Raw genomic sequence first — 26,360 nt, 5'->3', positions numbered from 1 at the left:
CAGCCAAGCCGTTAAAACCAGCAACTGTAAAGCAGGATGGAAGATTGGCCCTTGGGACAGCAGACCTTCCCTGAGAGGAAGTCTCCAAGGAGCATCGGTGACCAGCTGTACCAGTTCGAGGTACCAAGACCGGCAAAGCCAGTCTGGAGCCACAAGAAATGCGTTTGTGGTGTCAGCCAGAGGATCCCGAGACCATGCCACAAACCTCTATACCTTCCTTAAAATGTGTACAGCATAGAGGGCCAGAACGAACCGGACTGCCATCTTAGAATGCCGGCTACTTCCCGAGCTGCTAGGAAACTTCTTGGTGATTGACATAGACCACGGCCGTGGCATTGTACGATTTAATTCGTACCGTTCACTCCTGAAGACGAATTGTCCAATGATCCAGACAAAGTCTGATCGCTCAGAGTTCCAGTACATTAATCGGCAGTCTGAACTCTTCCAGAGTCCAGACCCCCTGAGCACAATCTGTGCCGAGGATGCCTCCCCACCCAGACAGGCTGGCATCCGTGGTGATAATGGTCCAGTACAGGGGAGAGAAAGGATTTTCCCTGTCGAAGTGCCAGAGAAGGAAGCCACCTCTAGAGACCGTGGATTCTTGTCCCATTTCACCAGAATCTCTTTTTCCAGAGATCTCATGTGGAACTGTGCAAACAGAACCGCCTTGAAGATAAGACACCATCAGGCCCTGCACCCGCATGCAATCCCATAGGGATGGCCATCTGCTGGACAACAGAAGCTGAATTGCCTCCTGCAATGTCTGGAATTTTTCCAGAGGAAGAAACACTCTGGCTAAGGCCGAGTCCAGAGTCAGACCCAGATAGACCAGATTTGTGGACGGAACCAGAGCAGACTTCTGAAGGTTCAGAACCCAACCAAACTCCCTCTGAGTTCGCAAAATAAACTTCAAGTTTTTCATCAGAGCAGTCGTAGGCTCCATTCGCAGAAGATCGTCCAGGTACCCCAGTACCGCTACATTTTTGTGAAGACCCGAGGAGCGGAGGCGAGACCAAAGGGTAATGCCACAAACTGATAATTCTACTCCCCAATGGCAAAGCGGAGGAAGTGCTGATGACCAGCACATATTGGAATGAGAAGGTAGGTGTCCTTGAGCTTGATAGAAGCGAGAAAATCCCCATGATGTAGGGACGCCACTACCGTGCGAATGGACTCCATTCGGAAAGTCTATACCCGTACAAAGCAGTGTAGCTTCTAAAGGTCCAGAATTGTACATACCTTGCCTTCCTTTCTGGGAACTGTAAAGAGGTTTGAGTAAAACCCCGGAAACTGTTCCAAAGTCAGAGCCAGAACAATCACCCCTTGAAGTAACAAGTCTTGCACTGTCCCAAAGAGGAGAGTGGGAATGGGAGAGAAGAACTTTTCCAGAGGATAAGACCGAAACTCGATCTTGTAGTCGGACCGAATGACTTGGACCCACAGATCCGGAAAGCAGCGGAGGCATCCCCCCAACCCAGATACGGGTGAGGGCACCCATTCATACAGAGGAAGCCTTGTGCGCAGCTCTGGAAGAGCCCGCTCGTGGCTTGACAGACCAGGTCCTCTTGGAAACTACGGTGGAGGCCCTGAAGAGTTTTGATCCCTTGTCTTGAGACCCTGAGGGACAAAAAGGCCTCTTATGACTCGAGAAGAATGGCCCACGTCTCCAACGGGGCTCCTTGCCTTTGGTAGCCTGCAGAAGAAGAGTACCCTTCCCCCTGTGAGACCCTTAATGTCATCATCCAAGGAAGCTCCAAACAGGCTATCCCCTACAAGGGGGAGGAGATCAGATAAGGCCTTCTTTGAAGTCTGGTCCACAGACCAGCATTTCAGCCAGATAATACGCTGAAGGACCACTGTTGATACAGACAGCCTAGAATCAAAGGAGCCACATCCAAAAAGAGGCATCACAGATAAACTGTAGCCCCTGGACCAAATGATCCGCCAGCTCTGCAAAGGCAGGGGGAAGTAGTTTCCCCTCCAGGTCCCGGCGTAAAAAAAGTTTAGCCCACTGTCAGAATTTGCAACACCAGGGCAATAGTAAATACCAGCCTAAGTGCCCAACCAGTCCACAGTGAACAAATGGGGGGCCAGAGCCTCTGCCCGCTTATCAGCCGGATCTTTAAAGGAGACTCCTCAACTAAAATTAAGGTAGCTTTATTCAACCTAGAAACCGGTGAGTCCACTACAGTTGGGACCTTCCACTTTTTAAGCAAGGAAATCTCATAAGGATACCCCATAGCAAAACTCTTAGGGACCACAAGAGTGTGCTTTGGACAACCCCACTGTTTTGTGACAATGTTGGGTAAGCGGAAGCAAGCAGAAAAGTGAACGTGAACATACTCGCTGCTTTGGAGGGCCTGTGGGTGCCAAAAGGGTCTGATGCAGCATCAGCCGCATTCTCATTTTAAAAGTTCCACGCACTGACACAATCAGTGCATCCACCAGCGCCTTTTTATGTGTGCTAGAGGAGCAGAGGAATCATCCTCACTATCTGAGAACTCAAGGTGCGTGGACTCAGACCCAGTAAGGTGACTCGTGTCCGCAGTGGCCGAAACAGATTTAGGATCCGATGAGACAGGGGAGGGCGGGGGGGGCGCTATATACTAAGCTCACCCGGAAAACAAACAGGGGAGGGCCGCCGACTGCGATCCCGCAAAAAGGGATGCCGACCAAGGGCCCACAAAAGGATCATCCACTGAACCCCTCAAAAAAAACAGGGGGGTCGCCTTCTGAGCCCCTCTATAGATGCCCGCATAATAGGAAATAACCCCTACACAATAGTGAGATGGCTGCCATCAAAAAATTAACTGCCGCCACAGCGCCACCCCTACCAAGGGAGGCGCAAAGCTGACCGCATGGCCTAGTAGGCTGCAAGCCGTGGCCTAAATTTTCATGGAGGCCCAGTCGCAGATGGCTAAAAGAGTGGGGGCTTTAGCTAACCTCACTGGGGTCGCCCCCCCGATAGAGGCGTCCGCCTCAGCTGCATGCCGCGGCCTAAATTTGAGTAGACGCCCAGGGGCAGCAGAGGGGAGTGCGGATGCCCAAACTGAGGGTAGTGGCTTCAGCCACCCTCACTAGGGCCACCCCACATAGCTCCCGACCAGTAGGCTGCAAAGCCGCGGCCTAAATTTTTTGCCGGATCCCGCCACATGAGGCGCGGACCCGCAGATGCTAAACCATCTGCTCCCCCAGCCTAACATCTGCAGCAGGAAGCTCAGAGGACATCCCTGCCCTAGTCACAAACCCCCAGGGTGGTGAGGAACCCTGCTCAACCCCCCAAAAAAAAAAAAACCTGGCCAGCAGCAACTCCAACAAGCCCCCCTTAAGAGCCTATGGCAAAAGCCAGCTCAAAACCTCACCATGGGGGAAGACGACCCACAGTGACCACCAAAATTTTAGAGGGACTGGTGGAGGGGGGGGGGGGAACCCGAGGGTCCCACTGTTCCAGGGAGGGCCCACGTCCACCCCGAAATCCTTCAGGGGAAGAGGGGAGGCAGCTATTTACCATACCAAGAACAGGGTGCGCACCACTCCATCGGAATGGGGGGGGCTGTCGGCCAGGGGGAACGCTGCGACTCAGGCCAAGGCCAGGTCATATGCGCCCTGGCAAGACATTTAATTTGCAGGCCAGCCCCTGTCCAGTGGGGATAGGTTGTGGCCAACCTAGCGCGGAGCTGAGACTGACCCTCTGGATCTAGATTATCCAGTCTGTCGCCAAGTCCTGCAGTTGACTGTAGATTCTCACAGGAACAAAATAACAAAGATAGGAAAAAGTTCAATTTAAAAGGAAAAAATTGCCAGTACCAGATTTCAGCAAGGATATAGGTCCTTACTCCTGACTAGGCCTATAGCTGAGAATAGGAGCATACCTCCTGGGACTGCCCCATAGGCGTAGTTAAGCTTTTTCCTGCCTAGTGTCCTTCGTCATGTAGGGGGCAGTATAACCCAATGGGCAAGATAAGGAGCTGTGTCCGTTAATGAATGACAGAAAGTAGTCCCCCCTGCCCCCCTAATACTTACCTGAGCCCCATCTCCAGCAATGTGCACAAGAGCCTGGGCTCTCCCAGGTTTCTCCCTCATTGGCTTCCACTACTATCAATCACAGCCAGTAAACCAATAAGGAGAGAGCGGGGGCAGGGCTGAGCCCGACTTCGTGTGCGAATCGAAATATGGAGCAGCAGCACAGGAGCGAGCCTGTTGGGGTGCCCTCATTAGGGCACTACGCAGGAGGGAGTGGCCAAGCGCCAGCAGGGCACCCGAGAAGTGGAGGATCCGGGCTGCTGCACAACCACTGCACAAAGCAGGTAAGTATGACAGTGTTTTTTATTAAAAAAACAAAAAACATTTAATATCACTTTAAACCAGCAGCTTGGTCACCAGCCTGTCATTGCAGTGTGGTTTCAATGACTGGATAATGAGGAAGCAGCAACTCACTGCTAAAAGTTATCCAACGCACTCTCTTTCCAGTAGGCGTGTAAAGGACATGTTAAAGAACTAAGACACTGTACTGAGCAATATGGAGTCATGTCTCTCATTTGGAATCCTTATGTTCAGAGAAATTAGGTGGATATCAACACATTAAGATTCTCTATATTTGATGTCTGTCTGACTGGAGTTTAGCTTTAAAGAGGAATTCAATACTTAGCAATGTGTGGCCTTATACACTGAGCAAGAAAAAAAAAAACACATTTCCTGGTAAACAAAGTTTAATTCTTATCCCACACTTGTAGTTCACACTTTTCAACAGCAAGGAAGCTTCTGCTTCCTTTCTGTTTCTTCCCTGAACTTCCAGTGTTCACAGGAAAGTCTTAACAGTGGATAGTGCTGTCTCAAGCTAGTCTGTTAGCTTGGAGAAGGGCGGGAAAACATGAGGGAGGAGCAGGGAGTGATTTGCCATCATAGCCTACATTGCTGCATAGATGTACACAGTGTAGGGAGTAACAATTTTAGTTACTGTATGCAAGGGTGACTCCATAGCATACTGCAAAAGAAAGGGGTCACCCTGAAACAAGAAACCTGGGGCAGCAGTCATGGCATCAGGTTTAACAAACATGCAAGGATTAAAAGATAAAAAATAAGCTGCATACTCCGTGAGCAAATCAGCTGCTAAAACTGCTTGCAAACTGAGGGTTTAATATCACTTTAAGTAACTACACACACTAAAGGCAACTCACAAAGGGGTAGATGGAAGAACAAGTGCATTGGGACATGACCTGTCACAACACCTCACTATCAGGAACTACTACAGTCTTCCCCAATTTAGCTGATGGATGCAATATATGACCAATAATTTTCCTGTTCCCTTTAATTCACAGAAATGTAAAGGACTGCCACCTTTATGTGAAGTGTTAGGAAACGCTGTGCATGTTTACTCCCATTTTCAGCGGTTGGAAGTGTTCATTATTTCTACCCAAGCTAATTTTGAGATTTATTTCTTACCTCCTCAAGAAATACTCATAATCGCACACACTGCTTGCAAGAATGAGACTGTACATGGCCACTTTTATTACTAATAGTAAATTTTGTGCTCCGTAAATTGTCAGAACTAATATGAAGAAATAGACATATTTTCATCAATTGCATATAGATGTTCAAGACTAAAGCCCCAAAACAAGTTTAAACCCAGGACATTCACTGAAGTTTTCAGACAGAACATTCTGTGTTTTTATCACCATACTGAAGGGTTGTAAACTGGCTGTTTGCTGAAACTGGGGACAAAAGCCAAGGACACCTATATTCTATGGTCACCAACTAGATTGTATTTGAAGACCCTTGAATGATATTACTTTGGAAACACAGCCAGCTCAATTGCTTATCTAAGGCGAGACAACCTTGGGGGAATGTTTACCTACAAGATCATCATCTAATGGACTTCAATGAAGAGGCAGCAATATTGGTTACCCAATTACCACACCATTGTCTCAACTCTGGAAAAGTTAAACACAGAGCAACAAAGCCCTCTAAAGAAAGAACATTTTTTTTTTTTTGGGGGGGGGGGGTTGTCACAAATTCACATAACATTATCTTAAAATATTTGGGAATATGATCATAACTATGTACAACCTCCATGATCCATCATATACCGATAGGGGATATGGAAATTATGTTTATATGTTGAGGACAATATTCTATTGAGAATTACATTACATGTGTATATACACCTTAAAGTGTATTAGACAAGACTATACCCCATATTTTATATCCCATCCCAAGTCATGATTGTATTGTTTGCTGGCATAATAATCTAGGGATCCTCAAACTACGGCCTTCCAGCTGTTGCGGAACTACACATCCCACGAGGCATTGTAAAACTGACATTCACAGACATGACTAGGCATGATGGGAATTGTAGTTCCTGAACAACTGGAGGGCCATAGTTTGAAGACCCTTGATCTAGTAGGTGATATTCTGATTGGAAATATCCCATATGTAGAAATGGATTACATATACAAGTTATTGTGTAGAGATATATATTATAACTGTACATGTAACCATATCAGTTTCTGCTTCTACTAAATGTGTAATCAGAATATATATATATATATACATACATACATACACATACATATAGTTACATCATTTATTCCTGATTAATACAAATGCAGTATTAGTAATGTAGACTCAGACGGCATTACCAGATCTGAACATCACCGATATAATAGAAATTTCATATGGCCTCCTCTGTACCATGAGAAAATGGACATTCTTACCACAAATCAGGTATAATTTTTCAGATCCCATATTTCTGCTCTAGGATACACTTGGCGGTTCAAAGAGGTAAATGCCTGATCACACTATTGTTGTTATTTTTATCTGCCTCAAACAATGGAAAGAAGTTCCACCTTCTGGGCTAGGCTTAATATTTTTATGGCCTTTTTGTCCCAAAACGGTATATATAGGAGATCACAGAGGACAGGACACATGCTGACACAGAGACCCACACACATCTTCACTACAGACATTTCATCCAACATACTTCACACCCTCATCATCACGCCTCATACTCTGGAACTTTAAGGAAGCAATACGCACGTGCCTCCTTAATCAGCCACCATTTTGGGAAAAGCAGCCATCTTAGGGGACTCTGGTAACGACCATTGTGAGCCAGCAGCCATTTTTTTTCTCCAAAATATTTTTATTGAATAACATGAACAAGTCATACAGCAGGCAAGATAAACAATCGGTAAGGGCGAAACCTTAAGATACATAAGGAGATTATAACATTTCTAGAACTGTGTTAAATTGTTACATCAAACAGGATGTGATGACCAAGAAAAGGGGCATCTAAAAACCAAAACGTAAGTATAGGTATGGTAAAACAGTTAGAACGGTGTATAATGGATCCCAAGGTTGTATAGATAATGAATGAGAGGTGAGATATAGAGGACCTGAATGGTTTGGATGAAAACTAAAGTATCTTGACAATAGTCTGGGAGTTTTATAGCCCAACTTATGGCTTATGTAAAGGTGTAACATTAATAATGTTCTCAAGATGAGACATGTGTCAGTCATATCGTTCCAAAGGTTTCAATAGTTCACTTTGCTGTATGAAGAGGCTTGAGAGGGGAATGAGGGGTCCAAGTCCTAGAATTGGGCCCAGATCCTCCTTCCAGTCATGTGGAGCTAATAAATAGTGAGAAAGAGAAAGAGAGAAGGGAAAGGGTGAGTGTAGGGGGGGGAGAGGGGAGAGAGGGAGGGGGGAAGGTAACAGTTTGCCTTGGTCTCTGTCCCGCGACCCCCATTCGCATTGGAAAATCAAAGGGGACGTTTAAGGGAGAGACCATAATAGTTAGTAAGAAGATTTCCCAAAGGAGGAGGGATGTGTCCTGAAAGGAAGACTCTCACTTTCAACCCTTGTTTAGGGGTGAGAGTAACCACGATCGAGTTAGATTTGGGTAAGGTAAATAAGTTTTCCATTCTTTTCATTTATGTATATGAATGAATGACTAGAGTAACAAGTGGTAAATTGGTTGATGGCTATTGATCGTAGGGGGTGAGGGAGTCAGTAATGGTAGATGTTAATAGTGAGTTATAAAAAGTTGAAGAGGTGAATGTGGACCACGTATCCCAGATGCGGGCAAATTTATCTGTTGAGTCACGAGCAATCGCGATCAATTCTTCTAGTTTTGCAATTTTGTCAACTTTTTGTATCCATTCTTTTATGGAAGGTGGGGAATGAGATTTCCAGTGTGGGTATAAAAGCTCTGGCGGCGTTGATCAGGTGAGGGGTTAGAGTTTTGCAATAGCGGTGTGGAGGGATTTCGGTGTGATGGAGTAAATATTGTGCTGACGAGTATGTTAATGGTATGTTTAGATGGGTTGTAAGAATCTCATGAATTTGTGACCAGAAAGGTTGGATTCGGGGGCAAGACCAGAATATATGGAAAAGTGTGCCCGGGTTTTTGTGACATCTCCAGCATTCTCCCAATGAATTCGGGTAAAATTTGTGTAAGGTCGCTGGAGTTCTATACCATTGGGTTAAAGCGGAGTTCCTGCCTCAAAATCGATAAAATTGATTTTGGGCCATCCGCTTGCTAAGGGGAACCTGAAAAAGAAATTGATACTGGCGATTTTTTTTTTTTCACTTACCTTATTATAGAAGAAAATATACTCACCTTCCTTCCACTTCCTCCGTTTACAGCTGTGGCCCGCGCCGTCACTTTCGGTTTGCGATGATTCCTGGGAGCTGAACGTCATCGATCCCAGGAATCAATGCGCCTGAACCGGCCCCGCTCGTCACTTCCGGTGCAGGCGTGGCATTCACTGCTAAACAGCTTCTGGGCATGCCCAGAAGCTGTGCAGGGAATGCCGCGCCTGCACCGGAAGTGACGAGCGGGGCCGGTGCAGTGCATTGTGGGACTCCGTCGTCACGGGAGAGGACATGAAGAGGGATGCTGCAGCTTCAGCTGCCCACACCTGAGATGGCAGCGCTGGAGAAGACATTTTCAAGGTAAGTATTTCTTCTTACAGGCAAGTGCGACCCGGGACAGTTCAGAGGCTATCCATTATGGAATGTACTAGCCCTGACTGTCCCGGGGGTATTTTTAGCTCAAATTGACCCCCGAGGCAGGAACTCCGCTTTAAGAGCTTGTAGCCGGATTCCTGCATAGAGACATTGAGGGAACTTTTGTGTGCAATAAAGCAGATATTCTTCCAGTCTTTTTCAATGAGGGGGAGTGCCAGGTCTGATTCCCAATCATTCAGAGTTTTAGGCATAATCAGACTGGAATCCGAGAAAAGTAGGTTATATCTAGTGGAAATCAAGTAACGTCGGGGAGTTTTACTCAAACAAAGACGCTCAAATGGTGTTCGATTCCTGGCTATAGTTCATGAACGGTTTTGGGAGTTAAGGAAATGCTGAATTTGGAAGTAGGTCCATTGCGGTATGGGTGGTGAGCCTGAGGTAATTCGGAGTTGAACGCGATCTATTAAAGAGCCATCTTTGTAGAATTGAAATGCACGGATTATGTCATGTTTCCAATGGTTTAAAGGGAAGGATGATGACACACCAGGGGCAAAGTCAGGGTTGTGTTTTATCGGCTTAGGGAGCCCGGAGTGGAGGATACGGAAGAATGTTTGCAGACATCTCTGAAAGTGCGTAAGGTGGCGCCTATTAATGGATGGGATCTTCGAGATTGTGGAATATTGTTTGGGGTAATCCAAGGTAAAGTTTGTATGGGGATGATGTCAAGTGAGTTTTCTAATGCTATCCAATCTTTGTTTTTTTTATGAAGAGACCAGTCTAGAATTCTTGTAAGGTGGCATGTCCAGTGATATTTTTTTAGGGCAGGAAGGCCAATACCTCCCGCCAGATTCAGTTTGGTTAATAAATCAAATGAGAGTCTGGGTCTATTTTGGTTCCAAAGAAATTTTATGCACAGGGTTCTGAAGGTTTGAAAAAAGGATGATGGGATTTTAATTGGAATCGTCTGGAGCAAGTATAGGAGGCGTGGGAGGATATTCATTTTAATGATGGCAGCCCTGCCAAACCAGGAGAAGTAAGGTTTAGTCCATTTTTGAATATTGTCTCTGATGGCTTTTAGTACTGGGGAGAAGTTTTTGGTGAAGAGGTCTGTTAGGTTGGACGGGAGGTGTATACCTAGGTATTTTATGGAATCACGTTGCCATTGAAATGGAAAATTACTTTTACATTGGGTAACCGTCTCTGAGGGTAGTGATGTGTTGAGTGCGTGTGACTTAGAAAAATTTATTTTGAAATTGGAGATGGTTTGGAAAAGTTTGAATTGGGATAGGAGGGTAGGAATAGATAAATGAGGTTTACCAAGAAAAAGCAGAATGTCGTCTACTAAGGCGGCTATTTTATAAGTGCAAGAACCGATATTGATGCCATGAACATCTTGGTTGGTATCAAGAGAGCGGAGAAAGGGTTCCAAGGTGAGGATAAACAAAATGGGGGAAAGTGGGCAGCCCTGTCTTGTCCCGTTGCTAATGGAGAAGGCGTCTGACAGGTGACCGTTAACCTTAACTTTTGCTGTAGGGGTTGAATAAAGGGACATAATAAAATTAAACATCCTATCTGGAATGCCTAGGTGTCTCAATACGTTTGACAGGCTTGACTGGACCTATATGGCAAATGCCTTCTCGGCATCTAGGTAGAGCATGAAGCCCTCGAGTTTAGAAGAGGATATCCAGTGATGTACGTTTATGGCTTTTATCGTGTTGTCTTGGGCTTCTCGACCTGGGACAAAGCCCACCTGATTTTTATTGATTATGCTGGGGATGATAGGGAGCAGTCTATTTGCGAGTATTTTAGCGAATAATTTGATATCCACATTCAACAGAGATATGGGTCTGTAATTTGTTACAGACGTGGCGTTTTTACCTTCCTTGTGAATAACAGTAATGTGGGCCTCTAGCAGTCTGTTGGGAGGGAGGGGAAGAGTCGACATGTAATTGAAAGCTTTCGTCATTGGGTTGGAAAGTAAGCCTATAAATGTCCTATAGTATGGGGCAGTGAAGCCATCTGGGCCAGGGCTTTTTTCTACTTTAAAGTGGAGTTCCACCCATTTTAGTCACTTTAGATGTATGTAATCCCCTTTAAAATTACTTTTACCAATGGAAAGTTTTTTTTTTCTTTTGCTAGTAAATACCTGATTTTCTGCTTTATTTATCCTCTTCTCACTTCCGGGTCCGGTCGGCGATTAGGTCATTCGGCGATTCGCAGTGTGTGCTGGGATTTATCTCAGGGCATGAAATCTTGCATTATTACACAGGAGATGAGCTGAACTGTGTGTTCTGCCCCGCCTCCGCCCCGCCTCCTCTCAGTGAGCTGTATGTATGAAGTGTATTGAGGCCATGCTCCGCCCCGCCTCCTCTCAGTGAGCGAGGACTGAAAGAATTATATCCTCACTGAGCTCACTGAAAGGAGGCGGGGTGGAGGTGGGGCGGAGCACCGCCTCAATACACTACATACATACAGCTCACTGAGAGGAGGCGGGCGGGGCGGAGGCGGGGCAGAGCACGCAGTGCAGCTCATCTCCTGTGTAATAATGCGAGATTTCATGCCATCCCAGCACACACTGCGAATCGCCGAATGACGTAATCGCCGACCAGACCCGGAAGTGAGAAGAGGATAAATAAAGCAGAAAATCAGGTATTTACTAGCAAAAAAAAAAAAACTTTCCATTGGTAAAAGTCGTTTTAAAGGGGATTACGTACATCTATGTAATCCAATTTTTTAAAAATGGGTGGAACTCCACTTTAAGTTGTTTAATTGCGGTAAGGAGTTCATCCTGGGATACAAGTTCATCCAGTTTTTGTGTGGTTATGGGCGTAATAGGCACCGGGCAATGTTTGTGTATAAAGTCACGAATAAGGGTATTTTTGTCAGTTTCTGAGGGGGAGGTGGAGAGGTTGTATAGATTAGAGTAGTATTGGGAGGCAATGTCTGGGGTGTTAGCGAATGTGTGTCCTTGACTATCTTTAATAGTGTGTATGGAGATAGACTTTTTTTTGCTTTTTTTTGCTTGTAGGGCTCTCGCTAGGTATCTGCCGCTTTTGTTGCCATATTCGTAGAATAGCTTTTGTTGTAGTATAAACTTACGTTTGACCTTGATGTGTAATTCATCGAGGAGTAGCTGTCTGTGCTGAATAAGTTCATTGTAAGTATCAACTGCTTGTGTACGTTTGTATATGGACTCAAGTGTCTTGATTTTCTGGATAAGTGAATGAGTTTTAGCTTGGTGGGCTTTTTTCTTGGATGTTTTGAGAGCCATTAATATGCCTCTCAAAACACATTTATGTGCTTCCCAGATATTAATAGGTGATATCTCTGACGTGTCGTTGTTCGTAAAGAAGTCTGAAATTGCTGTTCTGATGTGTTGGATATCTGGTGCCAGAGTAAAGAGAGAGGAGTCTAATCTCCAGAATTTGGAATGAGGATTGTGTGAGGGGAGAGAAATTGTCAGTGATATCCGGTGGTGATCGGATATGACCATTGGTTCGATCGAAGCTTTCTTTATAAGTGGGATGTCTTTTTGAGAAAGGAAGATATAATCAGAGAAAGGAAGATATAATCAAGTCTGGAGTATCTGTTGTGGGGAGGGGAGAAGAATGTATAGTCTTTAGTAGAGGGAAAGAGGGTACGCCATGAATCATGGAGTAAGAGATCTTGAAGTTGTGTTCTGATTTTTTTCAGTGCTCTGTAGGGTAAAGAGGATGTACCGGTTGAGGTGTCAAGTAGAGGATATAGCGCCACATTAAAATCTCCTCCTAAGATAGTGATTCCTTATTGGAACTTCCGATAGTGTATGTGCGATTTTCCTGAAGAAGGATACTTGAGCTGAATTGGGACTATATATATTGGCTAATGTGAAGGGCTTATTTGCTATTTGTCCCTTTAGGAAAATGAATCTGCTCTCTGGGTCAATTATAGAATCGATAAGTGTCCAATCAACTTTTTTGGAAAGGAGTATGGCTACACCTTTAGATTTGCCTAGAGGGTTTGTAGAGAGATATACATTATTGTATAGGTGATGTGTCTCTGGTGCAGAAATGCGTTTCTTGAAGAAAAATAATGTCTGCCTTAAGTTTTCTCATGAGGTCTAGCACTTGTGTGCGCTTCTCTGGGATGTTAAGGCCCTCAGTGTTCAGAGACACTATTTTGAGTGGTATGGAGTCATGGGTGGTGGAGAGGTTTGCTATCTTTGGTTTCAAGTGTGAGTGACGTGAATAGGAGTATTGAGGTTATGTGAGAGCTGGTGTTACTCACGAATGACTGGATAAAAAAGAAGGGAATCGACAGAGGGACAGAGACCAGGCGAGTCTCCTTTTTGGTGGGGAGGGTGGGGCAGTTACAAGATCGGGTGAGTAAAGAGGGGGATCAAGGGAGGTAAGGGGAGAGTAAAGAGGGTGGTAAGAATAGAAGAATAAAAATAATCTGAGTTTAGGGAGAGAGGGTAGAACCCGCCCTAGATATCTATTTACAAGTCGGGAGGAATCGACATGGAAAAGGAAGTTCCGATTCCAGTCTCTTGGGGGGTGTAATTAGCGCTCGGGTCGGAAATGGATCCTGAGCCAACCCAGGGGGTAGGGGTTATAAGCTAGTGTAAACCTCATCCACTTGGTAGATAAGTTAAAGAGGGGGGTAAGTCATGGGGAGATGGGCGAAAAGGGGGTACGTAAGCGTTCAGTGGGAGGGAGAATAAGGTTTTCCGGATCTGAGCATTTAAGGCTTGGAAATTCTGTAGGGCATTGTGGTACTTTCTAATGGGGTCTATTATTGAGTATATATAATTATAAAAGATTCTAAAAAAAGACCTTCAAAAGAAACCACAAGCATTGTGGTTGGGAGAACGTAGAGGGTCAATGGGAAGCCTCTTTAGAGGTGGTGGAGAAGGGTCTGTATCTGGTATAGTAGGTTTAGATATTGAATGTAAAACATCTAATGGACATTGTCCCCAGTCCTACGCTATAAAAGGTGGGACAGGGGGAAAGGTCAGGAAAGGTGTGTGTGTCAGAAGAGAGTGGTATCTCTTGTGGGGGTCAGCACTCCGGAGAGTCCAATAAGGGCTATATTATAAGTGGTATAAAGTGATTTGTCCATCTGGCCGATATACAAGGGTTCAAGGTGTCAAAATCTTTGCGGATGTTGGTGATGGTTGGGGGAAGAAGGTTGTGGAGGGTATAAAATAGACCTGGGTCCATTTGAAGTCAGGGCTTAATGGGTGGTAAAGGAAGGTTAGGGGTCCCGGAGAGCTAATCCACACACATATGGGAAAAACATACAATATTTAGCCTATACAGTATATGCACAAAATAGAGAGCAAATGAATTAGCCCACGGGAGTTTGATGGGATCAATATTAGCCATTTTTCCCTCTTAGGCCTTGAATATGTTGGCAGTCCTTAGTTAGGCCTAAAAAGGGGATGTCATACGGTGGGTGGAAAGAGAATAGCAAAAAAAAAAAAAAAAGGGAACCGGGATCATGGGGGAATATTAGGTATGCAATCAAAGGGTATATGTTGTTAGTTGTCTAGAGCAGCCTCAGCAAAGTGAAAGTAAAGGGAGGGGGGAGTGTGTTGTGCTCTCCGCTTCCCCCTACAGTGCAGTACCCGGCCTCTGTGAGGAAAGGTATTGCAATAGAACTTTTAAAGTTTGTGTATGTGTAGGTGTGTGTGTGTGTGTGTGTATTATAATATATATATATATATATATATATATATATATATATAATGTCTGTGTGTATGCATGTGTCTGTGTGTGTTCATGTATACATTTGTATGTGTGTGTGTTTGTACATGTGTTTGTATGTGTGTGTGCGCATGTGTGTGTATGCATGTGTGTTTGTACATTTTTTTGTAAGTGTGTGTGTGTGTGTCTGTGTGTGTGTATGTATGTTACTTTTAATCCTGACTCCCCATTTCTGCACTGTCAGAAACGCTTTTTAGGGCTTGTTCTGATAGCAGCAAGGTTTGCTGCTCCTTTGAAAATCAATCCTTGTTTAGATCACTTTTCAGAGGCATTTGGCAGGCGGTAAAGAGGCAATATGTTGCTTCTCACCACCTGTTTTAAGCCCAGAAATGCAACACCGCCACACCGCAACCATGCACACAGTGGCAGGGTGGTTGCAGTGCAGCCTCATTCACCCTGGCTATACCTCCAACTGCAGCCACCACATGTGTACATCCCCAGATGCTGCCTCTGCAGCTAGAGGGGGAGCAGCTGAGGGTAGTAAAGACAGCTCAACCATGTGGTTTTACTGCCCCTCCAACCTGACATGTGAACAAGCCCTGTGTGGATGTGTGCTGCGTGTAGGGCTTCAATGTGCTTCCCTACCAGCAGAAATGCAGGGAAAGAAGTCCCTGACCCTTTTTTTAAACTTGTGCTGCACCCAAAGCACCCCATGTTGCCAAAGTGTGCGGTGCCATTAAGAGTTAATGGCACCCCTAAAGAGCAGAGCATTTGTCTGTGTGTCAGGAACGAGCACGATCCTGCGCGTGTTCCGCAATACACAGTAACGTGAATCAAACCTTGGGCAGGGGTGCCTCAAGACTGAAAATACTTTTCAAGGGCGCCCGACTGAAAAAAGGTTGAGAAACACTGGTCTAGAGCGATGCTAAGGCAGCTCTCGAGAAGAACAACATGGGGTCATCGGGTCATCGGGATAGGATTCTTGGGTGAATTATGAGTCTGTGATCGGGAACATGTTGGGAGTTGTGTACTTTACCAGTCTCTATACGATCGGGAATAAGGAGCTTCCAGAAGAGAAAGTAGTTCTCCAGATCGTGTTGTTGTTCGAGTCAGCAGGTAGAATGTGCTTCAAGAATATAGGGCTCCTTTAAGTTCAAGGAAGGTGCATAGTCTGGAGCATCGCATGAGATCTTGTGGAAGGTATCTTGTGGTAGAAGGATGTCTCCATTTCAGGTTATGCTACCTGAATCAAAAAAAACAAGAACAAGAGGAAAAAAAAGGGGGGGGGGAGAAGAGGAAGGAAAAAAACAAAAAAGGGAAGGAGGCAGGCGGGATAAGAGGAGTCTCCGGAGGCTGATGAACTTGCGGGCATTAATGGCGTGGGCTCCTATGTACTGGAGAAGCTGTTGGACTTCCGATGTTGTTTAGACAAGATTCAGAGAGGTGCTCTTGTCTAGGGGATGTTGGTCTGCGACGTCTTAAGTGAAATTCACCTCCTTCAGGGATTGTGTCCATAGAAGATGCCCTCCGTACGGGGGGGGGGGGGGGGGTTGAAGACTTCTGTACCAGTCGGGGAGGTTGACGTAAGGGATGTCCAGAGTGTTGCAGAAGGAGTTCAGATCTTCTGGGACGTGTAGGTTTGCAGTGCGACTGTTTGAAGAAGCTGATAAGCAGAAGGGGAACTTCCAGCGATACTGAATGTTTCTATTGCGGAGGGCATCTAGTAGGGGGTGGAGGTCTCTTCTGCGTTGTAGTGTGATAGGCGATAAGTCTTGATAAAAATGGATTTTTGTAAAATCTTACCGTAAAATCCTTTTCTCTTAAGCTCATTGACAGACGAAGTCCTCTTGATTAATATCAAATTGGGTTATACTGCCCTCTACAGGAGTAGGACACTAGGCAGAAGGAAAACGTTCTGCCCACACCTTAGGGGCAGTCCCAGAGGGTATAACCTCTATCTCTCTGCTACAGGATGTTAGTTATGTCACAAAGCAGTGTCAGAGAATTTAACCCAACCCAACTCAAAAGTAGAGGGGCGGGTACTGCGTCTGTCAATGAGCTTAAGAGAAAAGGATTTTACGGTAAGATTTTACAAAAATCCATTTTTCTCTGTCGCTCATTGACAGACGCAGTCCTCTTGATTAATATCAAATTGGGACGTCCCAAAGCAGTGCCACAAATGAGGGGTGGGATAACAGAAATCAAAATTGAAATCCAGAAGGCCCAACCGGTGCCGACTAGAAGTCTTAAAGGCTCATCAAACCAAAGGATGAGACTCAACTGAAAACCCAACAGAAAAAAACCCTCGAGGTAGACCAACGGTCTCCTCAAATTGCGGCCTGCAAAACCTTGCGGCCAAAAGAGGCATCCACCGATGCCAACACATCAACTTTATAAAATTTTGTAAAGGTATGAACCGATGACCAGGTAGCCGCCTTGCAAACCTGGACCACTGACGCCTGATGGCGGAAGGCCCAGGAAGCACTAAGCACCCGAGTGGAGTGCGCCTTAACAGGGAACGGAGGATTCCGACCCTTAATAGAATAAGCCTGTACCACCGTCTGTCTGATCCATCTGGAGATAGTCGCAGCAGATGCAGGCAACCCCTTTTTGGTGAATCCGTTTTATGAAACGAGTCCGTAGTTTTCAAGTATACCCTGATTGCCCGAACCACATCCAAGGAATGTAACGCAAACTCCCGAGGATGACTGGGCTTAGGACACAAGGAAGGTAGCACAATATCTTCATTCAGATGAAACTCTGAAACCACCTTAGGAAGGAAGGATGGATTCGGACGAAGAACCACCTTATCCCTATGAACCACCAGATATGGGGAACGACAGGATAATGCGGCCAGTTCTGACACCCTGCGTGCAGAAGTAATGGCCACCAAGAAGGCCACCTTCTGGGATAACGTAAGCAAGGGAATCTCCCTGATATTTTCAAAGGGAGGTTTCTGAAGAACCGACAACACCAAATTAGGATCCCAGGGCGGTAAGGGCGCGCGCACTGGCGGAGCCAGGTGCCGCACCCCCTGGATGAAATTCCGCACCAAGGAATGGGTAGCCAAAGGTTTCTGAAAGAAAATTGCTAACGCTGAAACCTGACCCTTGCTGCTCAACCCCCTGTTGCAGAAAAGCCAAGATTCGGGTCACCGAATAGGCACGTGGAGGAAATCCAAGGGATTCACACCACGCAATATAAGACTTCCATGTGCGATGATAGACTTTTCTGGAAGTCGCTTTCCTTGCTTTAATTAAAGTAGGAATAACTGAAGTTGACAATCCCTTGTCCTTCAGCACCTGAGTCTCAATAGCCAGGCCGTTAAAGCCAGCGATTGTAAAGCAGGATGGAATATCGGTCCCTAAGACCGCAGATCCTCCCTGAGAGGAAGTCTCCCCCGGGTCGACGAGACCAGTCCGGAGCTACCAGGATAACTGGAATTCCCTCCACCTCTATCCTGCGAAGAAGTTTCGGCAGCAACTTGAGAGGAGGGAAGACATACAGTAGCTGATACTGTCCCCACGGGGCGACCAGCACGTCTGCTGCGTCCGCTCGAGGATCTCGTGAGCAGGCTACAAACCTCTGCACCTTCCTGTTGAGCCGAGCTGCCAACAGATCCACCTCCGGGGTGCCCCAATGAAGGCACAGCTGGTGAAATACCTCTGGATGAAGAGGCCATTCCCCTTGATCCAGAATCTGACGGCTGAGATAATCTGCCTGCCGATTTTCCACCCCCGGAGTGAATACCGCGGAGAGAGCCGGAACAAACCGTTCCGCATAACGAAGAATGCTGGCCACTTCGATGGCCGCCAGGACACTCTAGGTGCCCCCTTGGTGATTGACATAAGCCACGGCCGTGGCATTGTCCGACTGGATCCGAACCGGGCTGCCCTGGAGCTGCTCGGTCCAGTAAATCAGACAAAGTCTGATCGCTCTCAGTTCCAATACATTTATCGGTAACCTGGATTCTATCGGAAGAAATGACTTCCCCTGGCTGAGCATCGGAGACCGGAGCCACCAGACCAGAGACTCCCTGGTCCGCTCGCTCAACCGGATCCGATTGTCCAGAGAATCGGGATTCCGATTCCATTTGAAAAGAATCTCCTTTTGGAGAATTCGGGTATGAGACTGGGCATACGGTACTGCCTCTAAGGAGGCCACCATCAGTCCCAGGATCCTCATGCAAGTCCGAAGGGAAGGCCAGTTGACAGACAGCAACATCCGAATCGTTCACTGAATCTTCCGGAGCTTCTCCGTAAGGAGACACACCCTTGCCAAGGATGTCTCCAAAGTTAGGCCCTGATAGTTCAATCTCCTGGTGGGAACTAGGAATGATCTTTGGGAAAAGTGAAGAAAACGCTGATGTCCTGCGAAGATAGGGATCTGAAATTAGGCATCCTTGCTGTCTCTGGACGCCAGGAAATCCCCCTGATGCAGGGAGGCCACCCCTGTTCAGATGGACTCCATCTTGAATTCTTGTACCCGGACAAAATGATTGAGTGCTCTTAAGTCCAGAATTGGACGCACCTTGCCCTCCTTTCTGGGTATTGTGAATAGGTTCGAATAGAACCCCTGAAAACGTTCTGCTCAAGGAACGGGAACTACCACTCCTTGTTGCATCAAGTCCATTACTGCCCCCCGCAAAGCTTTTAAGCGATCCGGGGATAGTCGAATATTGGAAGGGAAGAATCGCACCGGTAGAAGTGATCGAAACTCGATCTTGTATCCCGACCGTATGACCTCGCGAACCCCTTTGTCCGGGATTCTGGAAAGCCATGGATCCGGAAACCGGTGAAGACGTCCCCCCACCCCAGAGATGGGTGGGGGCGCACCTTCAGGCTGTATTGGTCTTATCTTCAGGTTTGGCTGAGCCGGACTTTTGTTTACCCGACCAGCGCCCTTTGAAACCCCCTGAAGGGGCTTTGGAGGGCTTCCCCTCCCAGCGGAACGAACAAACTTTTTATGAGCGGAAAAGGAAGGTCCTCGCCTGTTACGAGGTCCTTTACCCTTAGCAGTCTGTGGCTCCGATAGTCAGCTCCCAAACCAAGCCTCCTGGTTCTTATTCACCAAATCACACTCAAGAGGGAGATCTGTGACACATGCTATAGGATAGAGGAGGGACCCAGGATCAAAAGGGTCCAACCATCCACAGGGGGGCCCGTGTCTATTCCCAAAACCTGACAGGGGAGAGGGGGAACATACTACTCACCATACCGGAACCGGCGGGCACCCCCTCCTAACAGAACCCCTCGCCACCGAAGTGGGGGGGCTGTTGACCAATACGGACGCCGCGACTCAGTTTCCAACTGGTCGTCGGCGTCCCAGCGAGACGTTTAACTCGCAGGGCCAGTCCCCGTCCAGTGGGACTATGTCGCGGCCGACCCAACGCGGAGCTAGGGCCTGCACGCGCTCGTAGGCTGACTGGGGTGACCACTGGATCTTAACATCCAGCCTGTCGCCCAGCTCCAGCATAATTGCTTGAAGATCTCACAGGAACAACTGGAGAAAAAAGCTGCCTAAAAAAATCTTGCCAGGACCAAAGATCCCAGCAAGGAACTTAGGTCCTTACTCCTGACTAGACAGAAAAAAATTAACATCCTGTAGCAGAGAGAGAGAGGATATACCCTCTGGGACTGCCCCTAAGGTGTGGCCAGAACGCTTTCCTTCTGCCTAGTGTCCTACTCCTGTAGAGGGCAGTATAACCCAATTTGATATTAATCAAGAGGACTGCGTCTGTCAATGAGCGACAGAGAAATTTTTATTTCAGAGCCATGATATAGGAGTGTATGGCGATCTCTTGCCCATCTGAGTATGTCCTCTTTCAGTCTGTAATTAACAAGACAGCATACAATGTCCCTGGGGGGGGGTCTGTGTCTGAAGACCTTGGTCGCAGGGCCCTATGTAGGCGTTCAAATCCTATGGGTGCGCCTGGAGGCCTCCCAAGAATGTTGTTGAAAATCGCCATTGTAGCATTCATGACGTGACTGGGTTCGACAGATTCAGGAAGACCCCTTACCCTTAGGTTGTGGCAGCGTCCTCTGTTGTCTAAATCTTCTACATGGCGTTGCAGGTCTCTTAATTGAAAAGAACGTGTGTTGGTTGTGGAGTTGAGAGTGGATGGATTCTGCTTGAAGATCAGTTTTCTCCTCCACCGCATCAATTCTCCCTGTTATATGCTGAATGTCTCTCTTCAGATCTGCCACTGCCACTGCCAGGGAGGCTTTGATTTCATCAACGATGGCCCCAAGGTCTTGGAGGTTGAGTGGTGGGGCAGAGGTAGTAGCCGTTGAGTTAGTGGCTGTGTGAGGGGCTGCGTGAGTTGAACGATCAGGGCTTCCTGATGCAGAGCGCGCAGCGGTTACTACTGCGGCGTCAGCGTAGGCCCGAGATGAAGCCGGGGCCTCGCGTGGAAGCTGCTGCAGGCGGAAGAGATCCGGGATGCTCCTGCTCAAATGGATTGGCGGGTCGCGTGGGGAGCGGGATCGAGAGGGAGGAGTGGGTGGAGGACTTCCCCATGCTCACCATTTTTTAGGAGGTAAGGATGCTGATTATAGTGCTAAATCCCCTATGTTGGCCGGGAGCTGGGTGATCAGGCAGCCATCTCAGACACGCGCCAAGCCACGCCCAATATGTTTTATTGACTTCACTGATTTGTATACTGGATATTGAGGGCTCATTATATTTCAATCATATTCCCCAGATTCTAACAACCATGGTAGATTTTTTCTTTCAATTTATTTTGGTTTTTCTAAATTTTACCATTCTTTGTTTGGCGCTATATTAATGAACCAATGTTACATTTGTAGCACTGCCCCTGCGTGGACTGCTGGATATGGTCTTTGCTGGCTCCCCTGGTTACCAGCACATCTTTACTTGAACAAGTCTCTGAATCCCTCATTTTTCCTAATGGCTTGTCACATAAATGAACAGTCTAGGGGTGTGGTTTGTTTTCTGGTTTATTGATAATTTGGGATAGGAGAAGCGAATAGTGGGATACTATAAATGAACTATTCACATTGTTTGAGGACTTCTATCTTCAGAGTTCTGCTTGAAAATATGGAACAGCCAGGCTGTTAATCCACACTGCCATTAGTGTTGATGGGGTTAAGTTTCTTGTTCTCTTTGCTCGCTAACAAGACGACATGATGGACGATAATCTATCTTCAGGACACTCTCACTAGCATCCTCTTCCAGCTGACACCCGTCCACTGACTACCCTATGAGCAGGGGTGGCCCCCCCTCTGGTCAGGCCCCTTGACACGAGTTCTAGTACTCATGGTACTTAAGAGACCGGTCCTTCAGTGTCTCCCCTCTCAGGCCGCTTCCCTGGACCCCTGGGTTCAGCTCCTCACTGCTACTTCTACAGGCCCTCAGGACGACCCCCCGAGGCCGCATGGCACCTCTACAAAGGAGGAGGCAGCCGCCCCCTCCCTCCGGGACTCCGCTCCCTAACAAAAAGACCTTGAGCACATGTGCTCCTGGCTTTTATACAGTATCCCAACATGCACTGAGGCGACTTTCCCTCTGCCAATCATCAGGACTGTATCAAAAGCCCATGCACCCATTCGTCAGGTTTCCGCCCACTGTCCAACATGCCTCCCTATTGGACCAGTGTGAAACACTCTCTAGACAGAATTGCTCTGTCTATGTAAACAAAGCAGGTGGGTCTTCTGTCACACAGGCAGGGAGAAATCAGGAGTTTCAGCTAAGCTCAAACCCCGATTTCTCTGTGCCTGTCATAGAACCTTCTCCCCCACAGTAAGTAAGCACAGTTATGCATACATTAATCCCTTTGATCAACCCCAGTATTCACCCCTTCCCTGCCAGTGTCATTTATACAGTAACAGTGCATATTATTTACTGTATTAGCAAAAAGTGTCAAAAATGTCAGTTAGGGGTCCGATCTGTCCACCGCAATGTTGCAGTCCCGCTACAAATCACTGATCGCCGCCATTACTAATAAAAACAAAAAATAAAAAGTCCAAAAATCTATCCTGTAGTTTGTAAACACTATAACTTTTGCACAAACTAATTAAAATAAGCTTTTTGGGATTTTTTTTTTACCAAAAATATGTAGCAGAATACAAATTGGCCCAAACTGATTAAAAAAAAAAATTGATTTTTTAAATTTTTTATTGGGAATGTTTTATAGCAGAAAGTAAAAAAACATTGTGTTTTTTTTTTTTAAAAATTGTCGCTTTTTGTTTATAGCGAAAAATCTAAAAACCACAGAGGTGATCAAATACCATCAAAAGCTCTATTTGTGGGGAAAAAAAGGACATCAATTGTATTTGGGTGCAGCGTCACACGAACACGCAATTTTTAACGCAGTGCCAAATCGCAAAAAATGGCCTGGTCATAAAGGTAGTAAAACCTTCCGGAGCTGAAGTGGTTAAAACGGAGCTGAAGTGGTTAAAACCTGCAAAATGTATTAAATGCATGATGCACTGCACAAAATACAGAGGAATAGATGTAGCCTTAAAAGTGTAGGTTAACCTATTCAAAAAATGAAAAAAGAAACTCCAATTATCCTGCAACCCCCCCCCCCCCCCCGCTGCTTGGCACCGACTACACATAGCTACCTTGCTGCCAATTTATTGGTCCATACATTATACACTGTAATACACAGCCTCAGATGGAGTATCCTTAAAAATTGCTTGCAATGCAAATGCTCAATGGTGAGCACAGCTACGTGGTGATGAGAGCATGTCATCAGAATAAAAAAAAAAGATCACAGAATTGACAAACCTTTATCTCCATTTTGGGCAGGAGAGTTATTTCGTGGTGAAGCATCAATGCCACTTCCCTGAAAAGTAAATCGAGCAAGATGTTACATGTATTTAACACTCAGCAAGACATGAATGTATTGAATAGACGTTGTACTAAAACACATGAATATATCCTATAATTGACCTAAGCTTCCTAGAGATTGCATGCTACTCATCACAAAAAACTGAATTACAGTTTAAAACAAGAGCAGGAAGACAATCATTGGATTCCTTCTGTTTGAGAGCTGCCATGTCAATACACCTCTTGTAGCCTTTTGTAGCACTGAGTATGAATAGACTGCTGATTGAACGCCTTCACGAAGAATATAGTTCGCTTTATCTGCTGCAATTGAAAATGTTGAAGATTACACAAATATAAATGCACCCCTAATTTTACATAATCAATTCTTCGAAAAAAAAAAAAACGAAACATTCATAAGTTATTAAAAAAAAAAAAAAGAATCCTTCTGTTTTTTTAAGTGACTCGGATTAGAGATGGGTTTAAACGGACAAGTCCGTTTACATCTGCCGCTCTATAGAGGTGAATTGAGGATCCGATTGGGTCCACCTGAAAAACAGACAGTTGGACCTGATCGGACCGATTGTGTGAAAGTGGCCAAAGGCTTGCATTCACACGGATGCACTGCAGTTTACCTGCACCTCAACTGACCTCACTTTTCACTTCTTCCTCAGGATTCCTGCTGGTATAGCTGGCTGCTGCTGTCCCCCAGGAAGGTATAGCTGGTGGCAGCTGCTGGCAGTCTTTCAGGGCTGGTACTGCTGGTAGGTACTGCTGGCTGGGACAGCTGGCTCCTCTGAAACACCAACGGAGTGCGGCGCTGGAGGAAGCATGCGGCTGCAGTACCTGTCACAGGTGGAGTACATTTGGTATCGCTCCGCCTGTAACAGGAGCCAGAAATATACAGGAAGCATCGGCTCCGCTTCCTCTAGTGCCGGCTCCATTCTTCACAGTGATGCTTGGGGATGGCGGGTTGGGATCCTGCAATCTGGGCTCACCAACCCGCCATCCCAGAGCAGGAGGTGGCCGGGATCCACATGGGGGGGCACAGTATAATGTTGGGGGGGGGGCATGGCCCCCTCTGGCCCACCCCCAGTCACGACACGGCTTGTGAGATTGCCATTGTCACCAGTCTTGGTGGGTGGCACTTGGAATCCGTGCAAAGAGCTGGTTGTGGATTTCAGAAAGAGGAAGCCACCAGTGACCCCAATCTCCATTCGAGGAGTGGATGTGGAAGTAGAGAGAGTTATAAGTATCTGGGGGTGCACACTGATAATAAGCTGGACTGGAGCAAGAACACCAAGGTGCTCTATAGGAATGGTCAGAGTTGCCTCTACTTTTTGAGGAGATCGAGGTTCTTTAAAATCTGCCAGACGACGTTGAAGAGGTTTTACGAGTCTGTGGTGGCCAACGCTCTCCTGTATGCAGTGGCATGCTAGGGAAGCAGGCTTAGGGTAGCTCACACCGACCAACTTAAACTGATTTGCAAAGCCAGTGATGGTATTGGGTTGGAATTGGGGTCTTTAACAGTGTTGGTACAACTCCCACCAACTCCACATTAGGCTGGTCAATCTGTGGAGTATCATCAGTGACAGATTGTTACAACCACGATGCATCACAGAGTGACACAGGAAATGATTTTTGCCAGTGGCCATCAAACTTTATAATTCGTCTCTGTAAGGGCTGGAGGTGAAAATGTAAGGGTCCTTTCACACGAGCGATCCGATCAGATCCGCCTGTCAGTTTTTTTAGGCGCATCTGATCCTCCATGCATCCCTATGGGGCAGCGGATGTCAGCGGAGACATGTCCGCCGACAACCGCTGCCATCCGCATCTGATCCTGTCCGTGAAATCCAGGTGGGTGGAAACCCTAGTTCCATCCATCCAGGGGATCGGATGAGAGCGGACAGGTGGTCCGCTCTCATCCGATTCCCCCATAGAGATACATGGGGCTCTGACACCTCCCTCTCCGCACACAGAGCGGAGAGGGAGTTGTCACCTGCCTGCTCAGCGGCGATCCCCCGCTGAGCAGCACAGATCCGCCTACGGTTTATGATCAGGATTTTATGTTTTTATAGTATGTTGGTATTATGTTCATTATTTGGGGCAACATTAAAGTGGTGTGTTATTTGCATTTGGTAGTTTAATTTTCTGGTATTTTAATCTGTGTTATTTATTCCATGTTCTATTTTAAATCGTATGGCTGGTTTATTGGTGGTATTTTAATTTGTTTTATTTGGTGCCCATGCTTGTTATTGGTAATTTGTTGTGTCTTTGTATCTTGTTCCTTTCATTGTTGTGATCTTGTGTTGTCTTTGTTGAGTATGGCTGTGTCGTAACAATTTTCCTTTGGGATTAATAAAGTATGCTGTAAGAGCTAGGTGGAGAGAGGATGGAAGGATATTTCATTTATTAACCACTCCACCCCACCCCCCCTTTCAGATCGCCTTGATGCGGTTGATACTTCTGGATGTGGCAGATACTACACTAAGGTGTTGAGGGGGGCCAGTAATGGTGCAGTACAGCAACTTAGTTGTCCAGATCCCTGCACATGAAAAAGTGTCAAAAACCACACTGGGGAAGACTTAATTACATGTTATCTCAGTAATGCTCCAGCTACTCATGGAGAAAGGGGTCACTGAACAGGTAATAGATGTAATCCATACATGCTAAAATTGATTTTGGCCTGGAGTTGCAGCTGCAGGTATACACGCCCCTTATACCAGACTGAGGCTACGGGGAGGGGCTGCCTATGATTGGCTGTCCACTTTGACAGCTTCCTGGTGGGATAGCTCAAGTATTTTCAGACTCGTGTCCTGAGCTCATCCCTACTCACAAGAGGGATATTTTGAGTCTATCAAACATCTGTTGCCTTAGATTTGATCTGTTTGAGCAGAAGAATTTACCAAGAGCTA

The 26,360-nt window shown here is 46.3% G+C and overlaps 1 protein-coding gene across 3 annotated transcripts in view; it reads right to left on the bottom strand.

Annotated features, from left to right (window-relative positions):
• Positions 1–26,360, bottom strand: part of PIKFYVE (phosphoinositide kinase, FYVE-type zinc finger containing) — a 583,956-nt gene that overhangs the window by 303,728 nt on the left and 253,868 nt on the right. For all 3 annotated transcript variants that reach the window (XM_082260055.1, XM_082260056.1, XM_082260057.1), the window contains one exon: positions 23,407–23,464. In XM_082260055.1, the coding sequence (XP_082116181.1) occupies positions 23,407–23,464 (58 nt within the window). The remainder of the gene's footprint in view (positions 1–23,406; positions 23,465–26,360) is intronic.

The sequence above is a fragment of the Pelophylax lessonae genome (genome assembly GCF_965119305.1).
Source record: "Pelophylax lessonae genome assembly, chromosome: 6".
Classification (NCBI taxonomy): Eukaryota; Metazoa; Chordata; class Amphibia; order Anura; family Ranidae; genus Pelophylax; species Pelophylax lessonae.
Note: the sequence above shows the minus strand (reverse complement) of the source record. Positions and strands in the feature narration are given on the sequence as shown.